Genomic DNA, 21442 nt, shown 5'->3' with positions numbered 1-21442 from the left:
GAGCTACAGAGCAGAAGAAGAACTGGAAACAGTAGTGGATATTGATAGTTTATTTTCTAGATACACATAAATCAGTAGCTCAGTGTCTGCTTCCTGGATTTGGACCTAACATCACAAGGACCAGGCCAATAGTTAGAAAGACATTGGGCCAAATTCTCTGCTGGTGTAAATGGGCAAAACTCTATAGAAGTCAGAGGAACTGTACTCATTTACATCAATATAAAATGTGGCCATTAGGTGTTTCCCAAATAGTAACATATTTGAAAAAGTAGGATGTATGTAGGGGTTACGGATAGGATTCTAGAAGGAGAATTATCTGGTACTTTCTAACAGAGCTGCAAACCTGCAGCCCAAACTGACACCATTAAAACTATTTTAGTCCTAGTCCTTCTAGCCTGTTGACTGGACCCTAATTATGATATTATGTAGTCACATTTATAGTAACAACCTGCAAAAAATAATCTATGATAGGTGGTTGTCAACTTTGGCTATTGATTTAGATGGATGGCAAACCGGTCCGTTTGCAATCCTTCAGCGTTGTTTGGTGGAAAAGGTCTCTTTAAAGATAATCATCCCTGAATCCCAGACAAGCATTTTGTACAAACAAAGCATTGTTTAGTCGACATATTTCTGCACCCTTCTTTGACATGCTTGCAAGTGTCCCTGTTGGCTATGCTTACTAGGGTAAATGGCCTTTGGAAATATTTACTCTCAGTATTTTCTCCCTGCCTCTCCTCCCTTGTATAAATATCTGGGCACTATGCTGACCAATCAGAATGGCTTGCAGCAACCCGTAGCTAGTGCAGAAAGCAACCAATCACAGTATTGCAGAGCATCCCACTCTCCATTTATGAGAATCTCATTTTTGACTGCTCTTTTGTTTCTTCCCAGCTTGGAAAGAGCATTTTGGATATGTGTCTTTTGTAGAGGATCTCATTGTCATAATTACTGGGGGAACTGACACCTCCTGGGCTCTCCAAGCACACCTTCTCTAAGCCTCATGCCATTGCCTGTCTCTTGGAGAGGAATCACACGATTGTCCCATCTCACAACGGGCCCCGGGTTGCAGTCCCATGTTATTAACTATGATTTACCTGAGCAGGTCTGACTTATGTCAGACCTTGCAATTCTGTTCCTGCCAGGACATTAACAGTGGTATTCAGTTATCAAGCAGCCTCCTTAAAGCAAAGTATGATTTATTTAGAACAAAAGCATTTCAGGGAAAACATGTCTAAATGATAATAATGAATAAAACATACTGCACGCATATCAAGTTTTCGTCCTAAGGCTTACCATTCTCTGAATCTGGGGAAGGCCCAATTTCTTTAGATTCCCTCCACAAGTCCCTCTTTCTGTCATACTGTCTACTTAGCTTCTGTCAAGCCTCCCTCCTCCCCTTGTCATCCCCTCTAACCCCGAAGGCTTTTAACTGTTTGATCTCCATGTTCCAAGCCTGGCACAACAAGGTTGCATCTTCTTTGGAGACATGATGCCTGGTCCTTGAAGCTGATAATTTTGCCCATTGTCTTTCAAGTGTGTGCATGGGTTTTCTTCTCTGGGAAGCCATTGTGTTCCTTCCCTGCTGATTCTTCCTACAGCACAATGTAAGTTAGATCAACACTTTCATAGAGGAAAATCTTATAACCCTATATAACAACTTGCCCTCCCTGACCCAGTCACATACGATGTTCATAAAATTGTTACACCTCAGTATTCATAACACTGTTACATGTCAGCTCTACTTCTGCCACATTTAGCTCTCTGGATTTCCATTTTTGAAAAGCCCCTTTGAACAGTTCTTGAGAAGTACAGCAAGCAAAGGGTCTTGTGATGGCCTTTCTGGGCTTTTATGAGGGGGATATGGAATGTCTTAGCTTCATTGGTTACTAGGTGATTAGAGAATGGTGGGTATCAGCCTATATTCTTTTTGCCATTGTCACATTGGTTTAGATTCATGATTATCAATGGATTCAGTAATACAGGTGGGGGAAAAGTAACATTGAGCTTTTGTGCTGTGAAATAAAATCACCATGTGTTTTTCAAACACGAGAAAGAACACCACATGTTATTTATAAATGCACCATCATGTAGGGATTCAAGAACATTTTGTGAATCAAAACACTTAAGAATCAAAGTAACAGAAAAATCAATGGGAATGATCTCATAGCATTACAATCTTTAAAATGCAGTTTAAATGACTGATTCGATAAAATGTGTTTCTTCCCCACACAAAGAAACTGCTGATTAAAACCATTTAAAAACACTTCCAAAGTAAAAGATGGTAAATCTAGCAAAGATAATTATACAAAATTACTTTAAGCTTGAACTAATGTGTTGTTAGTTTGTTACTCTAGGGAGAGAGTAGTAAGAACCCACACACATACACACTTGAAGATGAGTCACGATGGCAGGGCAATGACGACTAATGCAAGAAAATAGTAGTGCAATGGTTATGGAAATAATCAAAAATATGTACTCAAATATATGTCACTGGGGATTAAGGCTGTGTATTTGAGAAGTTTAGTCGGTGTCACTGCTGCAATGTTTGCAAAGTGGTGTGACCGAGAAATACAGGAACGGAGAATCGAAAGGAGACAACTTAGGGAAGTTTCAGCACCTGGGGCTAATAAACTTGACTGCTCCAGTAATATGCAAAGAAGAAATCTTTGCTATCTTAAACCATAAACTCTTGGCATTGAAACTTCCCCTCCCCCTACTCTAGCTGGGGATCCTGGAGGTTTTGCAACACCCTTATCCTCTACCAGGAGAAAAGACAGATGTGCAGTAATGCTGTGCACTATGTATTAACTTTTGCATTGTTTTACAGATGATATATTTGGGCTCAGGTCTTTGCTGTGTTGGTGCACTGGCAGGATTGTCTAGTCAGAACACTTCTAGACTTGGCAATGCCCTAGGTATGATTGGGGTGGCTGGTGGTGTAGCAGCTACACTAGGAGCACTGAACCCATCACCAGAAGTACTCGCTCAGATGTCTGCTGCCATGGCAATGGGTGGTACAATAGGTATGTACAACACATTGTACAATTCATGTAGCCTGACTTCATACCACATTCATTCGTGGTTTATTAACCAATTAATAATTCTTTATTTATAATAGGATGAGAAAATACATTTGGAAAGTGAATTAATGCCTAAAGGTGGCAATCTTGACTAAGAGGAGAACTTAAGATGGTGAAGCAGATATGTACAAAGCTTATAAATTGTTTTTAAATTCAGTCACATGGCTTAAGCTTAAAACATACATTTTATTTCTAGGAAGTATTTTACCTGAATATGCACTTGCTGGCAAGTTACAATCAAAGGAAATAGTAACCATAGCTCAAAATGGTGGCTATTGTTATAGGGTTAATGATGACAGTATTTCCCAGAGGTTCCTTTAAGGTTCCCATTTTCCAGAACCTCATAGGATTACCTTTCGTGGCCTTGTTTGGAATCCTGAAAGTCTCACTACAGACAACCCTGCAGTGAATGTTTTTCAGTTGAAATTTCCCTCTATGTAATTCCAAAAAGCAGTGGAGAGCACAATCAGGAAAATTTAAAATCCTCCTATTCATTACTTATGCCTCTCCCAAAAGTTCTTATTGCTAATAGTTTTGATGATAATAATAATAATAATAATAATAATATAATTAATAGGGTGAGGGGAGAAGGATTAGCAAGTATGTTCCTGGATCACAATACCTTTGAACAATTGGTCTGTAGTCAGGACTACTAGAACTGTAATGCCAGATCTTTGGTCTGGCAAAGGGTTTACTAATCTTCAGTGGTGGCCATACCTGTGTAGCCAGATAGGATCCTTATAACAGGGTATGCTGACCCTTGTGGCAGGGTAGAAATCCAGCCCTGCTCTGTTCCACATTTCAGCCCAGAAGGAATGGAACTTCGGGAGTTCTGATCTCCAAGGAACATGGGTGTTGGAGGCCTGACAGCAGGAATGGTGGGAAAGAGCATTCCCAGCTTGTTAATGAGAACACAATGTGCTCTCTTAGAGCCTCCAGGGGCATTTTGCTTGCCTGCTCCCCTGTGGGCAGAATATATCTGGGAGATGTGACTGATGCACCCGCAGTACCCCCTCCCCAAGGAAAAGGTTGTGGCTTCAAAGCCCCAGTCTGGCTCTGTTTTTTATAGTCTGTTGTCTCAGAATGTTCTTGCAATATACTTTTGGAGGAGATTTAAATTAGGTTATAATTTCCTATAACTATTATGTTTCTATTGTATTACACAAAAAGAAAAACAACATAAGAAAGAAAACAGTCCTCTGTTGCTTAACTGCCTGTTTATACTTCAAGAGAGGATGAAATACAATACAATTCTTTAATCTTGGATCTAAATCATTTCATTTTACAGGTCTCACAGTTGCGAAACGGATTGAAATCTCTGACCTTCCACAGCTTGTAGCTGCATTTCACAGTCTGGTTGGTTTGGCAGCGGTTCTTACATGTATTGCTGAGTATATGATTGAATATCCACACCTCGATGTTCATCCTTCTGCCAGTGTTCTCAAAACTGTGGCATATTTGGGCACCTACATTGGGGGTGTAACTTTCAGCGGTTCATTAGTGGCTTATGGAAAACTGCAAGGTACTTTCTTCTTTGGTCTATGTCACCTTAAATAATTTAGGATGGAATTTCCAAAGGTTTCTATAGGAGTGAGATGCTACTTTCAGTGGGAATTGGGTAGCTAACTTTCAGGTCCTTTTCAAAATCACATCCTTTTACAGAAGAATTATTTTGACAAGTTTGGTGGGATTAGATGGCCAAAAGATGATATTAGGTTGTTATTGGTGACAGCTTCCAAAAAATCCTCTCATGTAAATTTCCAGAGGGAGAACGAGTGCTTGTTTACACTCCCTCAGATGTAGCAAGGACTAAAGTCCTGAGGAGGACAAATAAGGGTCATAGAAAATGTGGTAAGAGCTCCTGTAGACTATATTTGGACCCATTATTTTCTTAGTCCCAATGTGGCAATGAAAAGCTATTCCAGAGTGAAGTATGAAGATTACGGCCCTAAAAACTAATCAAATTGCTCAGTAATTTAACTCTTGTGAAAAATAGACAAACCATTTCATGGTGCATGCCATACTAAAGACAGACAAGATATACGTGTAAAAATATGAGTTTGAATAAAAGTACTGATGTGATACAATTCAAGTCCAAAAAGGTGCATCTGCAGTAGTAGCATGACCAGTAACTATTGAAATAATGACATCAAGACCAAATGCTGTGAGTCCTATTCAGTCCAAAATAGTTTTCAAGGATAAATAGTCACTGAGGTTTCTTGTTCCAGACAAGTATTTGGTCCCCATAAGCACTGGCAGAATGATCATACTACGTGGGAAGCTGCTTTGGTGCTGTCTGCCGCATCCCATTTCATATAATGATAGGAATGATGTCAAGGGAATCACTGAGTATGAAAAATCCTTATGTGGTTGTTTGGGGAAGCAGTCTGATGGCAGGAGCTCTCTTGGCTGACATTTAGGGCCAAACAGGCTTCCTTGGCTCAGAGCTGAAATGGGAAACTGTGTTGCTAGCCAGGGAGCTGAAAACCAGGGTTTGGTGCATGTGAACTGCTTTCCCAGAAAACTGATAATTGAGAGGAACCCCCATCCTCAAAGACTGTTGACCGGGCAGACCCCTGAATGACAGACAGGCTAGCCAATAGAGCTGGAGTGTCGCCCAATGACTGTACACTCATATGTGGGAAAAGACCAGCTCCTGGGAGCTGAGAGTTGAAAAGGAGCTACTGGGAAGTAGGGAGCTCCAAACAACCGTTCCTCTGCCTTGTGTCTCCAATGGGCCAAACTTTCCTTTAGATAAATTGATCCACTGTGGAACCAGCATCTTTGGGCTTCTGATTCTGTACTTGCGCTGATAGCTTCTTTGGGGTCCCTGTACTTTAACATTAAAAACGTTTATATCCTAAAATGGCTGAAGCGTTAACACCTTAGTGTTTGATTCCAGGTTTACTGAACTCAGCGCCGCTCCTTCTACCTGGTCGCCATTACTTGAATGGCGGGTTGCTGGCAGCATCAGTGGGTGGTATGGGGCTGTTTATGCTGGACCCAAGCTATACTACCGGCATGGCCTGTCTTCTTGGTGTTTCAGGACTTTCCTCAATCATGGTAAGCACACAAGAAAGCACTCTCTGAATCCTTTTAATGCACACAAAGGAAATATAAAGTTCTTGCATTCATCTGCAGCTTCTGCTGAATGCCAGAAAAATATAGATCTGCACATCAGCTGAAAAATTTGGTGTAATTGTGAGCACTCCTCAAAGCAGTATGCAAAATATTTATGGTGTCCTATAGACATTCCATCACAAATCACTGCAGGATCCCACAAACCATAGTGCAAGGATCCAAAACATTTTAGCTAAGGGCAGTTCAGTAAAACAAGCTATTGTTTGTCTAGTCAGATGTATATGTAATCCTATACTCTAAACCACTGCTATAAATATGATCTGGTTTTGGAAAGACGTTTTGGAAAGAGAGTAAGTGTCCAATCCTGTGAGATGCTGAGTGGGTTCAGCTCCTTTTGTGTAAATCAGAATTCAGAGTGCTCAGCTCATCACAGAATCAGACCCATTATGTATAACAGATAATCATGAAATAGCCTCGGGTATTGGATAGTTTGTTTGTTTTGTTTTTTAATTAACAGGTTAGTAATAATGGCATTCTATAAACGTGAGTTTCCTTTAGTTTTTCTTTCCATGGTGTGTATTAAATTGCAGGGAGTCACACTTACGGCAGCTATCGGTGGTGCAGATATGCCTGTGGTCATCACTGTATTGAACAGCTATTCTGGATGGGCTTTGTGTGCAGAAGGATTCCTTCTTGATAACAACCTGATGACAATTGTTGGTGCCTTGATTGGGTCCTCTGGAGCAATTCTCTCTTACATCATGTGTGTGGTAAGATGGCAACATATGTACTTGGGCTAACATGCTGACTTTGGTGAAACAAGTCTGGAGCTTCTACTGTGGGAACTTCTTAAAAAGAGAAACTGTAGAAGACTGGATGGCCCAATGGATCAATTGCCAGTTTAAATCCAGTTCAAACTGGTCATAAATAATCAAAAGTTATTGTGTGTCTGATGACTATTTGGTGGGCCTTTAGAATTAGGATGTGGTACACATAGTGTTTAGATGCAAAGAGCAATTGGTGATCTCACTCCAGTTCCTAGAGATCTCAGAAACCATGACCACAACTGGCACTGACTGGCATTCATATTGACCTGGATGCTAAATTACTCTCACTGTTAGATGTGACCCTTCCAGGTCGGATTGGTGGGATTGTAGTATGGGGAAGCTTGCATTGCTGTTGCCTGCACTGTACATGTTCTCTGAATAAACAGTCTCTAGCATTGTCAATCCATCATCTAACCTTACTTTAAAAAACGAAATAAGGAGTAGTATGGTTTGCTTTGTAAGCCCAGTACTGTCAGTCAGCATTTTGACAAGGACCAAAGAATCTGCAATGAAAAATCTCACCCCATGACTGGTTTTGAGGAAACATGCTGTTTTATAATGAGCAAGAGGGGAGAAGTTCTTTAAACAAATCAATGCCTTTGTTTCCCCAGAGAAAAATGTTAGAGTGGCTTTGTAAAAAGAAAAATGGTTAGAACATGACTGAAAAACATAAGAATTTCTCAAAGGCACATCTGAAAACCTTTATTCAAAATGTATGGGTTATATGCCAAATGGGATAATGTAGCTTTCCAAATAGAATATTGAACTATTGAACCATTGCTGCATTGTCTTCGGAGTCTTGTTAAAGTACACTTTAATGAGCTGAACAATAATGCAGCTTGCCTTTCCAAACAAACGACATGAGGATTCCCATCAAATGCACTGTTTATTTTGGGGTTCTCTGAATGTAATCAGAACTATTGCTTTTGACCAATGCACTCATTTTCATGTCTTCCCACTTAGGCCATGAATAGGTCTTTGCCAAATGTGATTTTGGGTGGATTTGGTACATCTTCTACGGGTGGAGGGAAACCTATGGAAATTGTTGGAACACATACTGAAGTCGGAATTGACCAAGCCATTGAAATGATAAAGGAAGCTAACTCTGTCATCATTACCCCTGGTAAGAGTTCAGATATTTTCGTGTGCATATTCAGTAATGCGCTTGCCAGGATAACTCAGTTATTGCACAACATTCTGCTTAGTTAGTTAAAGGAATGAGCAGAAATTATAACTGATAAAATATCTATTAAAGAATAAGGGAGTCTAGCTAGAAAAGTTAAAGATTCTTGTGGGGATTTAAAAATTGATATTCTACACATTGAAAAAGCTTGCTAAACTCGGGGAATGAAACAAGGAGACAGTGTAATCAACATCTCATTGGTATTAAAAAGCCCTAAGCTGATTTGTTATAAAGCACCAAATACATTACAGGGCCATTTAGGAAAAAAGATCCATCTCATCCTCAGGTCTGCATGGACAGAGGGCCTGATTTCATGAGTTTTACACCATTTTCATGACACTGAATTCTCATAGACTCATAGACTTTAAGGTCAGAAGAGACCATCATGATTATCAAGTCTGACCTCCTGCACATTGCAGGACACAGAATCTCACCCACCCATCCTTGAATTCAGTGGATTTACTTCTGATTTACCCTATTGGAAGTGATCAGAATCAGACCCACCAGTGATGGTTAGACCCTCATGAATTAATGCCTCACTTTACATAATAGTAGCTGCTATGGCAGGAGCAGATTTACCATGAAACAAACCGTGTGGTGGCACGGAGCCCCCAACAACAGAGGAGCACCCAAAACGCAGGACAAATATCTGACATCCTACCCCAGAGTCCTGATGGGCAGTGCAGTAGGGCTCAGGCCCGCGGGATGCCTGAATTCCATGGCCAGTGACCCCATGCCACTCCTGGAAGCAGCCTGCTGCTGGCATGTCTCTGCGCGCCCCTGGCGGGGCGGGAGGCAGCTCCATACGCTGCCCCCAAGCTGGGCAGTACACAGAAACCCACTGCCGCTCTCTCCCCAAGGGGTGTGCAGAGACGTGCCAGCAGCAGGGTTAAGGCAGCTCCCTGTCCACTCTCCCTCCCTCCCTCTGTGCTGCTTCGCTCCTGGAAATGGCAAGCATGTCCCTGCAGCCCCTGGAAGGTGAGGGGATGTGTCTGCATGCTGCCCCTGCCCCGAGTGCCAACTTCGCAGCTCCCACTGGCCGGGAACTGCAGCCAATGGGAGCTGTGGGGGAGGTACCTGTAAAACACCCTGGTCCCCCCCGCTTAGGAGCCACTGCCGGAGGGTGTGTGTGTGCCCATCGCTTTGGGAACCATGCTGCCCGAGGTAAGTGCCGCCCCCACTGCCCCTTCCTGCCCTCCAACCCCCTGCCCCAGCCCAGAGCCTGCACCCCACACCCAAACTTCCTCCCAGAGCCCACCCCTCTGCACCTCCTCCTGCACCCCAATTCCCTGCCCCAATCAAGGTACCTCACTTTATTTTCATTTACTTCCCATTACTTATAATATAGGAGGAAGATGAAGAAAAAAAGAATGAAAAACGGGGGCAGGAGGAATAAGAGAGAATGTTCTTTTTCTTGGCTGTGTCCTGGGGCAAAAATGAAGCTGTGCACAGGGCCCCATTAACTCTAAATCCGCCACTGTCCTATGGGCTCTGAAGGGAGTCCTGTCTGTCCTCCTCAATGAAAAAATAGTGACATGGGAGAGAGCCTCATAGGTAGAGAAAACTGGGGATTCAAACCCTGAGTGTAAAAGCAGACTTGTCCTGAGTTGGACTTTGCACTCTCTGGATGGTGCTATTATTATGGCACCAATATTGTGGGATTTTCAGTTACTTGTTACTTCAAAGATTTTACTTTTCCCCAAATACTTATAAAAGAAAAGTAATTTCTAGCTACTAAATTCCTTAAAATTAATAAGCCAATTCCTGCTGACTTTACTCAGGGTAATCTCCTATTGAATTCAATATGTGGCCAGATGTTAATTCATTTCAAACTTGCCACAACAACCAACCAACAAAAACAACAACAACAAAAAAACCAGTTGTACAAAGTTTTAGGCAATTTTTAACTCTGCCAGTGTAATGACGTGTGGCAAACATGTCTTGAGATCAGGATGCATTCTTCACTCATCTCAGAGCTGCAGGACATCCTGTCCTGTGGATTTAAATATGCCATATCAAATTCTTCTTTCATTGCAGTAAACTACAAAAAGTTAGTGTGTTTTATGAATGTGTGTTAACAGCAAAAGGCCTTGGTCCTAAATGTGTAGGGGAAAAAATCCTTAACTAAAATGGCTATTGTGTGCCGGATTGCCTGCAGGGATTGAATGTTTGTTAGCACGCCAGCCTCTACTTGGCAGCTCATCTGGAATCTGAGTTTGGGTGTTGGGCTCAGCCCCTCGCCCTCTGGGTTGCAGAGGTTAGAAATGTTGCACACACCTAGCATTGCACTCAAGCAAACCCCTCCAACTGACCCAGGAGTACAGTTGGCTGGCTCTAGATGCAGCTGCAAGCAGCCCTTCTTAGCCAGATGGATGGTTCATCCTGACTAGGGGCCTCTGCAATGAGAAGGGATAAAGTGGGGGGAAGGAAGGGGACTGCCTGAGTGTCCCCATCCAAATATGTTGTTTTTAAGAAAAAAAATATTATTCAAAGAATAACAGTAAAGGTCATTGTTTATTTTTGCAGCAACATTTGAAAATTAGGCCCTTAATGCTCATAGCTCTAAATATTTGTTGTTGGTCAAGATGTTTATATTCTCCTCCCCAGGAGCTTAAAGAAATTTGTCTTATGGGGTTTGTAGTCTTTATTTGGAACAGGAGTCTGAATTCTGTTTAGAGCAGTGTGCAGTATTAAATAAGGATCTCTTGGTTCTTTCTAATCAGAGTCTGGAATGTGGGTGATTTAAATAAAATGTCCCTCAGTTGTCTGCTTTGGATTTAATGCTGCATAAGCTATATGATGACAATGGTAAGTTTTTCTAATAATTCATACAGTATGTGCATCGAGAAGATCATTACAACTGTGGCCAATACCTCTGGGAGGCAGTGGATCAGGTCCTGGGCTTTGTCTGACCTGATCAGAAGTTGGGGAAGTAAGGCTTTAAGCCACCTCTAGGCCCTCCCAATCTCTTCCTGAGGCCACCAGCTGTTGGACAGCAGGTCCCATGGGCTATTCTGACAGCTGGGAATCAACTGGTTTCCACAGCACCTTGTCTATGCCTTTTAACTACTTTTGTTCTGGCCACATTTGCTACACATAGGAATCCTACAATGGTCTTATCTCTGGTTTACAGCTGTTTTGTACCAGTAGACAAGAGCAATTGAAAATTTGGGACAAGGCGTCTAGAGCTTAGAGCAGCATTTCCCAAACTTGGGACGCCACTTGTGTAGAGAAAGCCCCTGGCGGGCTGGTCCGGTTTGTTTACCTGTCACGTCCGCAGGTCTGGCCGATCGCAGCTCCTACTGGCCGTGGTTTGCTGCTCCAGGCCAATGGGAGCTGCTGAAAGCAGCGACTGGTACGTCCCTTGGCCCATACCGCTTCCAGCAGCTCCCATTGGCCTGCAGCAGCGAACCACGGCCAGTGGGAGCCACGATCTGCCAAACCTGTGAATGCAGCAGGTAAACAAACCAGCTCGGCCCACTAGGGGCTTTCCCTACACAAACGGTGTCCCAAGTTTGGGAAACACTGGCTTAGAGAAAGAACTGGAATCAGGAGATCTCAGTTCAGTTCCTGTTAGAATGGCCAGACAGCAAGTGTGAAAAATCAGGAGAGGAGGTGGAGGGTAATAGGAGCCTATATAAGAAAAAGACCCAAAAATCAGGACTGTCCCTATAAAATTGGTATATCTGGTCGGCCTAGTTCCTGTCTCTGCCACTCAGTCGCTGTGTGATCCTAAGCCAGAAAGTTAACCTCTCTGTGATTTAATCTCTCCATGTGCAAAAGTGGGGCTGATGGATCCTTACCTCCCAGAGATGTTAGTAGGCTAAATGTGTGGTTCAATCTGGACAGTGATTTTGTAAAATTGGCACTAGAGGTCTCATACACGTTGTTTCTAGGCTCCATATAAAAAATTCTCAGTTTACAAGTTAGAAAATAGTTTTTGCCTGAATGGCAATCCTGCAAACTCAGCTTGGAAAACCAAAAAGCCGTCTTTCCCACACATCCCCACCAGTAATATGTATTGTACGCAGAAACAGAAGATGGTGGTCGTAAAGTGAGTAGCCAGGACTCTTAGTTTTTCAATGTAATTTACAATGAAACCTGCGTTAAGTGCTACCATTGAATTAAACTATCATATCAAAGTATCCTTTTGCAGTTCAGTTTGACCTTTAACTCTGTGTCATCTCCACCAGGCAAATGAGTTTTGTTGGCCCCGAGTGCAGTAACTGTGGTTTCTAATATTCATTAATGCAGAAAACATGCTGGTTAATTGAGCCCTTTATGTTGCTTTTTGAGGGACGCTAAACTTCCTTTGTAAAACACTGACATGTTTTTCATGGTTTAGGTTGGGGTCTTTGTGCAGCCAAGGCCCAATATCCCATTGCTGACATGGTGAAAATGCTTAATGAACAAGGAAAGAGAGTCAGGTAAGTTGCATATAGTGAGCCAGATCCTTAGCTGTTATGGCTCCATTGATTTCAAGGGAACTCAGCTCTGATTTCAGTGGAGCTATGCTGATTTATACTAGCTAAGGATCTGGCTCACAATGTTGTCATTGAAATAGGCCAGGACAAATACTGTACTTCAAACATTAAAAGCAATGATAGAACGTCAGTAGGAAATCTTTAGTATGTTTAGTATGACATGGTGATACTCCATATACTTTGCCATTCAATACTACAGGCTCAATTTTCAAACCTGACTGCCTTGGTTAGAGGCTCCCATAAACACTTAAGTCCGCAAATGAGCTAATAGATATTTCTAAAAATGAGTTGCTCTCTGACATAGCAAATGTGGGTGGGATTTTCAAAAAACACCAAAGCAAATTAGAAACACAAATTCTCTGTGGGGGGAAAAAAATCTCTGCCCACATTAATCAGGAAAACATCTGTCCTGGAAGTCTGCTAGCAGCAAACAGAGCATGAATATGATCTCAGCACTGACAGAGCACAGGTCTGCAATAGCAATCAGCTGGGAAGTCCAGGCCTAGGAATATTTGAGTAGCCTCTGGAATTCAGACATCCATTTTCTTAATATTCAGCAAGAATATTAAATGTTTCAACTCTTGTGTCAAATTCTTGGAAAAGTCTTTTTTCCCAGCAGTGGTTGCTTTTTATTTATTTTATTTTATTTTATTTTATTTTATTTTATTTTGCAAGTGCATATTAAGAATGAGTATCAATAAACCGCCTCTGCATTAGAAAATGAAATGAATCCTTATTCACATATCTGTTTAAAGTGTTATTTCATTTGTCTTAGGCTTTAATCCCATTCTTGTGTGATATACACACACTGCATATGACACACAGTCTTCATGAGTGATTTAGATTCTGGGGTCTGGCTTAAGTATTAAATGAAATCACCAACTAACATACCATGGCTACATAGCTAATTTTTAACCAACAGGGTGCCGGATGTGAAAGGAGTTCTGTAAGTGTTTCAATTTTCCCTTTCTGGTACTGATTACAAACAGATACATTAATTGCTCTTTCCCAAGTAGCAGTTTCATGACCAGTATTTTATAGCTCTCTCTCTGCATCTGGTTCAGGTATATGAAGTACTAGAACTGGACTGCTTCCACATGTGTAGGATTGCTGTCATTTATCAGTCGGCATTTATTAGTTCAGCATGACTTGGTTTCTTTGCTTTCTTGGTTTCCAGGTTTGGTATCCATCCCGTAGCAGGCCGTATGCCAGGCCAACTGAATGTGCTATTGGCAGAAGCCGGTGTACCTTATGATGTTGTATTAGAAATGGATGAGATAAATGAAGATTTCCCAGGTAAGGGATGAAAGATGTTGGCTTAGATTCAAACCATTCTAAATATTTTAACTTTATTTTCTGCTTTTAGTTAGGCCAAATGACTATAATTTTATTCCCAGGCAGTATTTTGGTAAGTAGAAGGGTTGACAGTAATGCTTTTTAAAGAGCAGAATCAAGACTAGATAAGACTAAAGGTTTGTCTGACTCATATAAAAGCCAAGCTATGTCTGACATTACTTAATAGATAATCATAATAGCCACTAGGGTTTTGCTGTAGAGTGAGCAAAATATATGACTTCTTTCATCAAATATGTGTCTGTATTGTGTCAATGATAAGGGTATCAGGAAAGGCAACCATGTGATATTCTGAATATTGGACAAACAGATGTATGGTGGGAGTTTAAAGTCAGTTTCTCTGGTCCCAGTTCAGTCAATGGGAGTTGTAGCAGTAACTTTTATGGGAGAAGAGTAATGGCAAAAATGAGTTCTTTGGAAATTCCACCCTCATGTCAGATTTCTGTATCAAGTCCCTCCCCATTTTTGCCCTTGCTGTTTGTGGTTTTTGGGTATTTGGGTATTTTTATGTTTTGTTATTATTTGATACTATAGTGATTATGAAAGATCATCACTCAGAGTGCTTGGGAAGAGACTGCTTACATATAGGATCATTTGTATTATTTAATAGTGGCATAGTATTAGTTTGTATCACAACTACCATTATTATGAGTGGAGTATGAGTGAGCAGGCAGCTGCTCTGCAAGATGCAATTTCCTTGTAGGACACTTGTGCTTTTCTAATATCTGCTAGAATCTTCCTTTGGGTTCACTGACATTGGGGGTGGGGAGGTGGAAATTACTGCCCCTTGTATATGCCAGGCCCCCTAAATCCCAGGGGAGGGAAGATTCACCAGGAGGGAGGGCTGCTGCCCATTTTGGTGCCACTTCCCTTCTTCAGGAAGAGGGGGGACAGACAAAGCAGAAAAATGAAGCAATGAGGCACTGAAAGGTAAAGAAAGTCCATAAGTCATGCACAAAGCATGGTTTTCTAGAGCAGGGCATGTAGCCGAATGACTCACATTGTGCAGATGGAAGAGCAGATTACCTCCAGGGACAGAAGCTTTGCACAAGTACTTTGGTGACCTGGCAGCTAAAGAGTGGATAACATTTCAGAGATGAGGGACTTCAGACAAACTTGAAAAGATTTGGTCCAACTTTTCTGAGATCTTGATTAATTCCTAGTGGGTGGAGACTGAGATGTCACTCTCCTTTCTCCTCCCTGCCTTCCTTCCTTCCTTTCCCTCCCTTTCCATGTTCTTTTTGCCTTTTTCTTTTGTGTTTTGTTCTGCCCTATTTTGGGGGGAGGAGGGGAATCAGTAAAATTTAGTGCCTATTCCCGATCACGTGATGCCTCAAAAGAAGACTAAGGCATCAGGAAGTAGCAAGAGTGTTAGGGAGGCAAAAGTCCTTTAACTTGAGGTAGGAAAGTAAGAGGGAAGGAAGCTATAGTCTCTTTTACGTGGCAGTGCAGTGTTTCTAGTTTAGACTGCATGCATCTTCCATGGTTTTCCAAGGCTACCTCCCTCCCTCTTCTGTTACAGAATTAAAAGCCTCTGGCACATTAGGGTCAGATTGTGGCTGCTCTTGGTTAGGGTTGCCAGTTGTCCGATTTTCGACTGAAACACATGATTGTAAAGGGACCCTGGTGGTGCCAGTCAGCACTGCTGACCAGGCCATTAAAAGTCCGGTCGGCTGTGCAGCAGGGCTAAGACAGGCTCCCTGCCTGCCTTGGCTCTGCACGGCTCCTGGAAGCAGCAGCATATTCCTCCTCTGGCTCCTATGCATAGGGGCAGCCAGAGGGCTCCGTGCGCTGCCCTGCCCCAAGCGCCAGCTTCACAGCTCCCATTGGCTGGGAACCGTGGTGCATGGGAATTGCAGGGGCGGCACCTGCAGACAGGACAGCACTCAGAACTGCCCGGCTGCATTTCCGTGTAGGAGCTGGAGGAGGGGGACATGTTGCTGCTTCCAGGAGCAGCTTGAAGTAAGCACTGGCTGGAACCTGTACCCCTGGCCCGCTCCCATGCCCCAACCTCCTGCAACAACCCTGATCCCCTTCCCACCCTCCAAACTCCTTGGTCCCAGCCCAAAGAACCCTCCTGTGCCCCCCAGCCCCCCCAGCCCCACCCCAGAGCCCAAACCACTAGCCAGAGCTCTCTCACACACACACACACACCCCACACTCCAACCTCCTGCCCCCTCCCTGATCCCCCTTCCACCCTCTGAACCCCTCAGTCCCAACCCGGAGCACCCTCCTCCACCCCAAACCCCTCAGCCCCACCCCAGAGCCTTCACCCCCAGCTGGAGCTGTCACACATCCCCTCTGCACTCCAACCCCCTTCCCCAGCCTGGAATCCCCTCAGTCCCAGCCCAGAGCACCCTCCTGTATCTCAAATTCCTCATCCCCAGCCCCACCCCAGAGCCCCCACTCCCTACCACACCCCAACCCCCTGAGCCAGCCTGGTGAAAATGAGCTAGTGAGGGTAGGGAGAGTGAGTGACAGAGGGAGGGGGGATGTAGTGAGCGGGGGTGGGGTCTTGTAGAAAGGGTAGGGGATGAGGCAGAGCAAAAGTGTTTGGTTTTGTGCGAGTATACAGCTGGCAAGTCTAGCATGGATACGTAAACCAGGAAAGATGCAGGAAGCTCCTCCCCGTGCATACACAGGTGACAGGCAGACTGAGTACAAACGCCCACTCTCTCTGATGGCAAGTGACTTGAAAGTGTGGCTGAGCACAGTTAGCATCCACTTATGCTCAGTGAGATGTGCTGTGCAGAGAGCATGCTGCACCCCTTAAAGCCCTGGGCACACAACTTCAGCATCGCCCACACGCATTCTACTTGCTTCATCAATATTAGAAGATAAGAGGAGATCCCACGGCCAGCTACTCAAAGTAGTTTTTGATGCTCTGACATCACCATCAGGTAATGTTTTATGGTTGTGCAATTCATGGATCACAGAGTTGGACACACTGGTACCTCTGTGTGTGTTTAAAAGAAAGTGAACTGACGTCACTTCCATGAATTAGCAGCTTATCCCTGTCAAACTGCTGCTCCAGCAATGCTTCAAGGTAAAACAACTCCAGGCAGTTTAGAAAAAAGCTGTGACAGGAGGGAATAGTGAAGTTATACATGGAGAGATGAAAGGAAGGGAAAGAATATTTTCAAAATTAGATCCTTACTTTGTACAGAAATGAATAAAGAGTTTGAACTACAACTCTATCTTGGAATTCTGGTGGTCACATAAATCACTTGACCTGCAACAGGAATACTCCCCTAATTTCAACCGCTCCATGCCCTGATAACAACAATAAAAAAACCCTAGATACAAAAAGAATAGGTGTCATAAAAATAATTGTAATATCTGATAGTCTATGCCACAATTGATTGATCTTGAAATGTGACAACTGCCGCTGCTGGCTTTCTTGGCAACAAGGGCACACTGCTGACTCATGTCCAGTTTCTCATCCAGTGTAATCCCCAGGTCCTTTTCTGCAGAACTGCTGCTTAGCCAGTCAGTCCCCAGCCTGTAGCAGTGCATGGTTATAATCGTTTTCATTAGCCCATGTATCTGCCAAGATTCAGTTCTGGGTTTGACACAAATGGATGGGTCTAACTTATTTTCATTTAGAATAAACAGTGAACTATCAACATTTAATGCATGTTCGATTTGGGTGTTTTGGTGTTGCTGTGATAAAGGAAAGGCAGCTGCAAGTTCTAAAACGTTTGTAACATATTTCTATTCTGTCTCAGAAACGGACCTGGCTCTGGTCATTGGTGCAAATGACACAGTAAACTCTGCAGCACAGGAAGATCCCAATTCTATTATTGCTGGCATGCCTGTACTGGAGGTCTGGAAAGCTAAGCAGGTACTTAAAAACAATCAAAGTTGACTGAAGTCTGCACAGTGTATGTTTATGGAATGTATCTCTGTCTCAGGAGAAATACTGACTTGCACTAAAGACAAAGATAGTTTTTTTTTCTGAATACACATGCAAGGAGTATGCACATAGGTGCATCTAACAGTATATGGCAGACACACAAGAAGGGCCCAACTCTGCAGGTCATTTGGATATGGAATTCCCAGTCATTTCAACAGGAGAGTCCACATGATGAGCCCTGCAGGGCTAAGCTTACAGTGCAATGCTTGATTTGACAAGAGATGCTCTGTCCTGCTCTCATTGATGCCAATGGGAGTTTCGTCATTGACTTTAAAAAGAGCAGGATTGGCTCCTGGATGATACAGCTTTTAAAGGGCAATTCTTTTTAATGGATTTTGCTTTTAAAATTTAGAATGAGTCAAAATACACTTCATTAGTGTTCCAAATCTTCTTCCAAAGAGCTGTGTTTCACTATATTCCCCAAAAGCTAAACATCTATTGTTGAATAAATTACTCACAAATAAGGTTTTTATATTATTTGCCCAGATCTAGGTATAAGGGACTGCAGAACTTTGATTTAGTGTATCAGAAGCTTGTGTAGATTTGCAAACCCATAGCTTTTCTCTTTCAATTTTCCTCTCACTGGTCTGCTGTAGTGGCAGAGAATGCTGTTGGGTATATACTTTATATCCACAGTATCTCTGTTCACAGTGAACTGTGTGGGGTTTCAGCAAATTCTGTATGGGAGGGAATTTCAGATCTAAAGGTAAAATTCAGGGCAGGTAAAAATGGCAGAACATATCTGATGGATACATCCACAAAGGAAAAGAACCAGTTTTGAAATTCTACTTTTAATTCATTGCCTTAAATATAACCCATTCTATGTATAAGACAGGTTAATTAACTCATTTTAATTCAAACCTCATGTTCTCGAAAGTTCTATGGCTATTTAAAGCCATAAAACTTGTACAAGCATGTAACACAATTTAAGATTATATAAAAACTGTGTGGTGGGGTGTATGGTGAAGATGACGACGGCACTAAATGACAGGCATACAGATGTTAGAATTAAAAGCAACCTCTTAAAACACAGCAAAATGTGGACAAGGATATGGGGAAAATTGGGATCTCCATGTTAGTCAGCACATGCCAAGCTTGTTTTATGTTTCAGTTAGACAATATTCCAGCATGTTGTGTTCTCACACAGTAAAGGTTTAGTTCTGATTTCAGATTAGAATGTTAGAACATTTACAAAATACTTGATATTGTTTGTATGCAGGTAACATTAAGATGCAGTAAATAATTGCATGAAATAAGCAATTTTTAATTGTTGAAATATGCACCTAAGAAGCAAAATGTTAGTAACGTCTCTGGGTATGAAAGCATCATTTTGATAGGTTTAATGAGATAAATTTTAGAAAATATATGTTTGACTTTACTCCGCATGTCTCACATTCAGAGTAGTACATACCATGTATCTGGCAACAGATTTTGGCTCTTACCCAGAAAATTAACAGTGTTTCAGGTATCACATTACAACATATCCAACATGGATTATTGTTTAATGAAATATTATTGCAGTCAAACTGGCTGCACACAGGTTGTGCTGTGATCATGTTAGATCTCAGAAGCAAAGTTGGTCTGGTCAGAACTTGGATAAGATAATTCAAGGGGGCAAAACTCAGCTGCTGTGGAAAAGGTAATTCAGTATAGCACTTTTTCCAATCTGTTGAATCCAATGCCTAGTGTCAGGAAGCACTGTCATGTGGGAGGTATTGCTTGAGATTTTGCACATCTGATTAGGGAATTTCATAGCTAAATCCTTTAGTCAGCTTTATGAATCTCAACCAGTGTTCTTTGGCAGCTACATGAAACGGAGTCATTAAAAGGCCCAATGGCAGTTAGCATAAAGTAAGCAAATTAACATGTCTTGGTCAAATGCTGATTTGGGTAGTTACATTTTGCCTACCTAATTTCCCCTTGCACTTTCAATTGTATAGAATGCTCTGAATTTGCTTTTCTTAACTGTTCTTTAGCATTTCGGTGTTCTGCTAAATAGCCACCGCCTTCCACCCACAGGTGGCTGCAGAGCTGGAGGAGGAGATTCCTGTTCAGTTTCTGTATCAGTTTACTTTTTTAAAACCACAGTACAATCTTTCAGGATGGAAGGTGGCACATAAATGTGAGGTCTGAGAATAGCTAGATATGGACATGCAAAAGTCGATATAAAATGTAGGGCAGTATTGCCGGTATGCAATTTTGATTGAGCCAATGCATTTAATACATGCCAAGATTTGAGATTTTTAAATTTTATTTTTTATTTTTAAATGTTATTTTTAAAACTATTACTTTAACTATATGCTCCATGAGCACTTGCTGAACGTTTTTATTTCATTTAACCCTTTCATGCTGCTATTTTCCTCCTCCCCCCAGGTCATCGTCATGAAGCGAACGCTGGGAGTTGGGTATGCTGCAGTTGACAATCCCATTTTTTACAAGCCTAACACGTCAATGCTGCTTGGCGATGCAAAGAAAACATGTGATGCTTTACAAGGCAAGATTAGAGAAATGTATTCTACTCATTAACCCTGACGTTCAGAATTGTAAAAGGGTACTAGGTATAATTTATATAGTTCAGTAAATAGTTGGAAGGCGTAGCCAGCATTTTATTTATATACAACCATTTAAAAAATAAAAGAGCATCCAAACATAACAAATTAGCTCTTAGGCTGATTGGTGATTTATGTGCCTTCGTACACACAAATGTAAGTCCCTGTATTTAATAATAATAAAAACACTTTTCCTCCCCTGGTGTTGCAGATTAATTATTTCTCTAATCTTGCAGCCTCAGATACAGCACTTTGGTTTTCTCGCTGTTTTCTCTTTATGTTCAATGAGACAGAAATGATTGAGAAAAGCTTTGGTTTATCCTCCTCCTAATGAATAGATCCCTGGTGCAAAACAATGCTTTGTAATAGTATAAATGTGAACCTCAGTATAGCACCAGGAAGATTTACATATTTGCTTTATTTTTTAAATGACATTATTGGGTAGAGGAAGTATTTACTGCTCCTTTACACATCCTAGTAAGAACCAGGATGAGTACTGGCATATAGCACCGTAGGCTGAGCTTCACTTCACACATACGTAGCCAGAGTAATCTGCCATTGGTTGTGGGTATGTGGGGCAAGGGTTCCTGGAGTTAGCAGTGTAGCCTCCCATGCCTGCTGCTCCACTCTACAGTTCATCCATAGCTCTTTCTTGGGTCATTCCATTCTTGTATGTGCAGATCCTGAGGATTCTTACTTTGCCCACTCTCACGGCCATCTTCCATGCTGGGCTATTACAAAGACCACCTTGGTGATGCATAGGCCGTGATGAGATACCCTACCCAACTATTCTGCTGGCAGACTCCCCCACTTACATGGATGCCTAAATAAGTCTGAGGGACTTACTTACATCTTCTGAATCTGGGTGAACTTCATCCATACTCTAGTCACTCTAAAAATGATTCCAGAACTAACTGGAACAAAGGAAGCCCAAGCTAATAGCAGCGGTAGCAGCACAAAGCAGCATTC

The 21442-nt window shown here is 42.1% G+C and overlaps 1 protein-coding gene across 1 annotated transcript in view; it reads left to right on the top strand.

The window, feature by feature from the left end:
* The window catches only part of LOC116814791 (NAD(P) transhydrogenase, mitochondrial-like), a 99402-nt gene extending 78726 nt beyond the window's left edge, over positions 1 to 20676 (top strand). The window contains exons 14-22 of the mRNA XM_075069649.1: positions 2828 to 3023; positions 4369 to 4602; positions 5983 to 6143; positions 6752 to 6931; positions 7952 to 8111; positions 12517 to 12598; positions 13833 to 13951; positions 17737 to 17852; positions 20298 to 20676. Coding sequence (XP_074925750.1) covers positions 2828 to 3023; positions 4369 to 4602; positions 5983 to 6143; positions 6752 to 6931; positions 7952 to 8111; positions 12517 to 12598; positions 13833 to 13951; positions 17737 to 17852; positions 20298 to 20450 — 1401 coding nt within the window. The 3' untranslated portion in view covers positions 20451 to 20676. The remainder of the gene's footprint in view (positions 1 to 2827; positions 3024 to 4368; positions 4603 to 5982; positions 6144 to 6751; positions 6932 to 7951; positions 8112 to 12516; positions 12599 to 13832; positions 13952 to 17736; positions 17853 to 20297) is intronic.
* Positions 20677 to 21442: the final 766 nt, after the last annotated feature.

Source organism: Chelonoidis abingdonii, chromosome 9 (genome assembly GCF_003597395.2).
Source record: "Chelonoidis abingdonii isolate Lonesome George chromosome 9, CheloAbing_2.0, whole genome shotgun sequence".
In the NCBI taxonomy this organism is placed as follows: domain Eukaryota; kingdom Metazoa; phylum Chordata; order Testudines; family Testudinidae; genus Chelonoidis; species Chelonoidis abingdonii.
The sequence above is the reverse complement of the archived record's forward strand: the minus strand, read 5'-3'. Positions and strand labels throughout refer to the sequence as shown.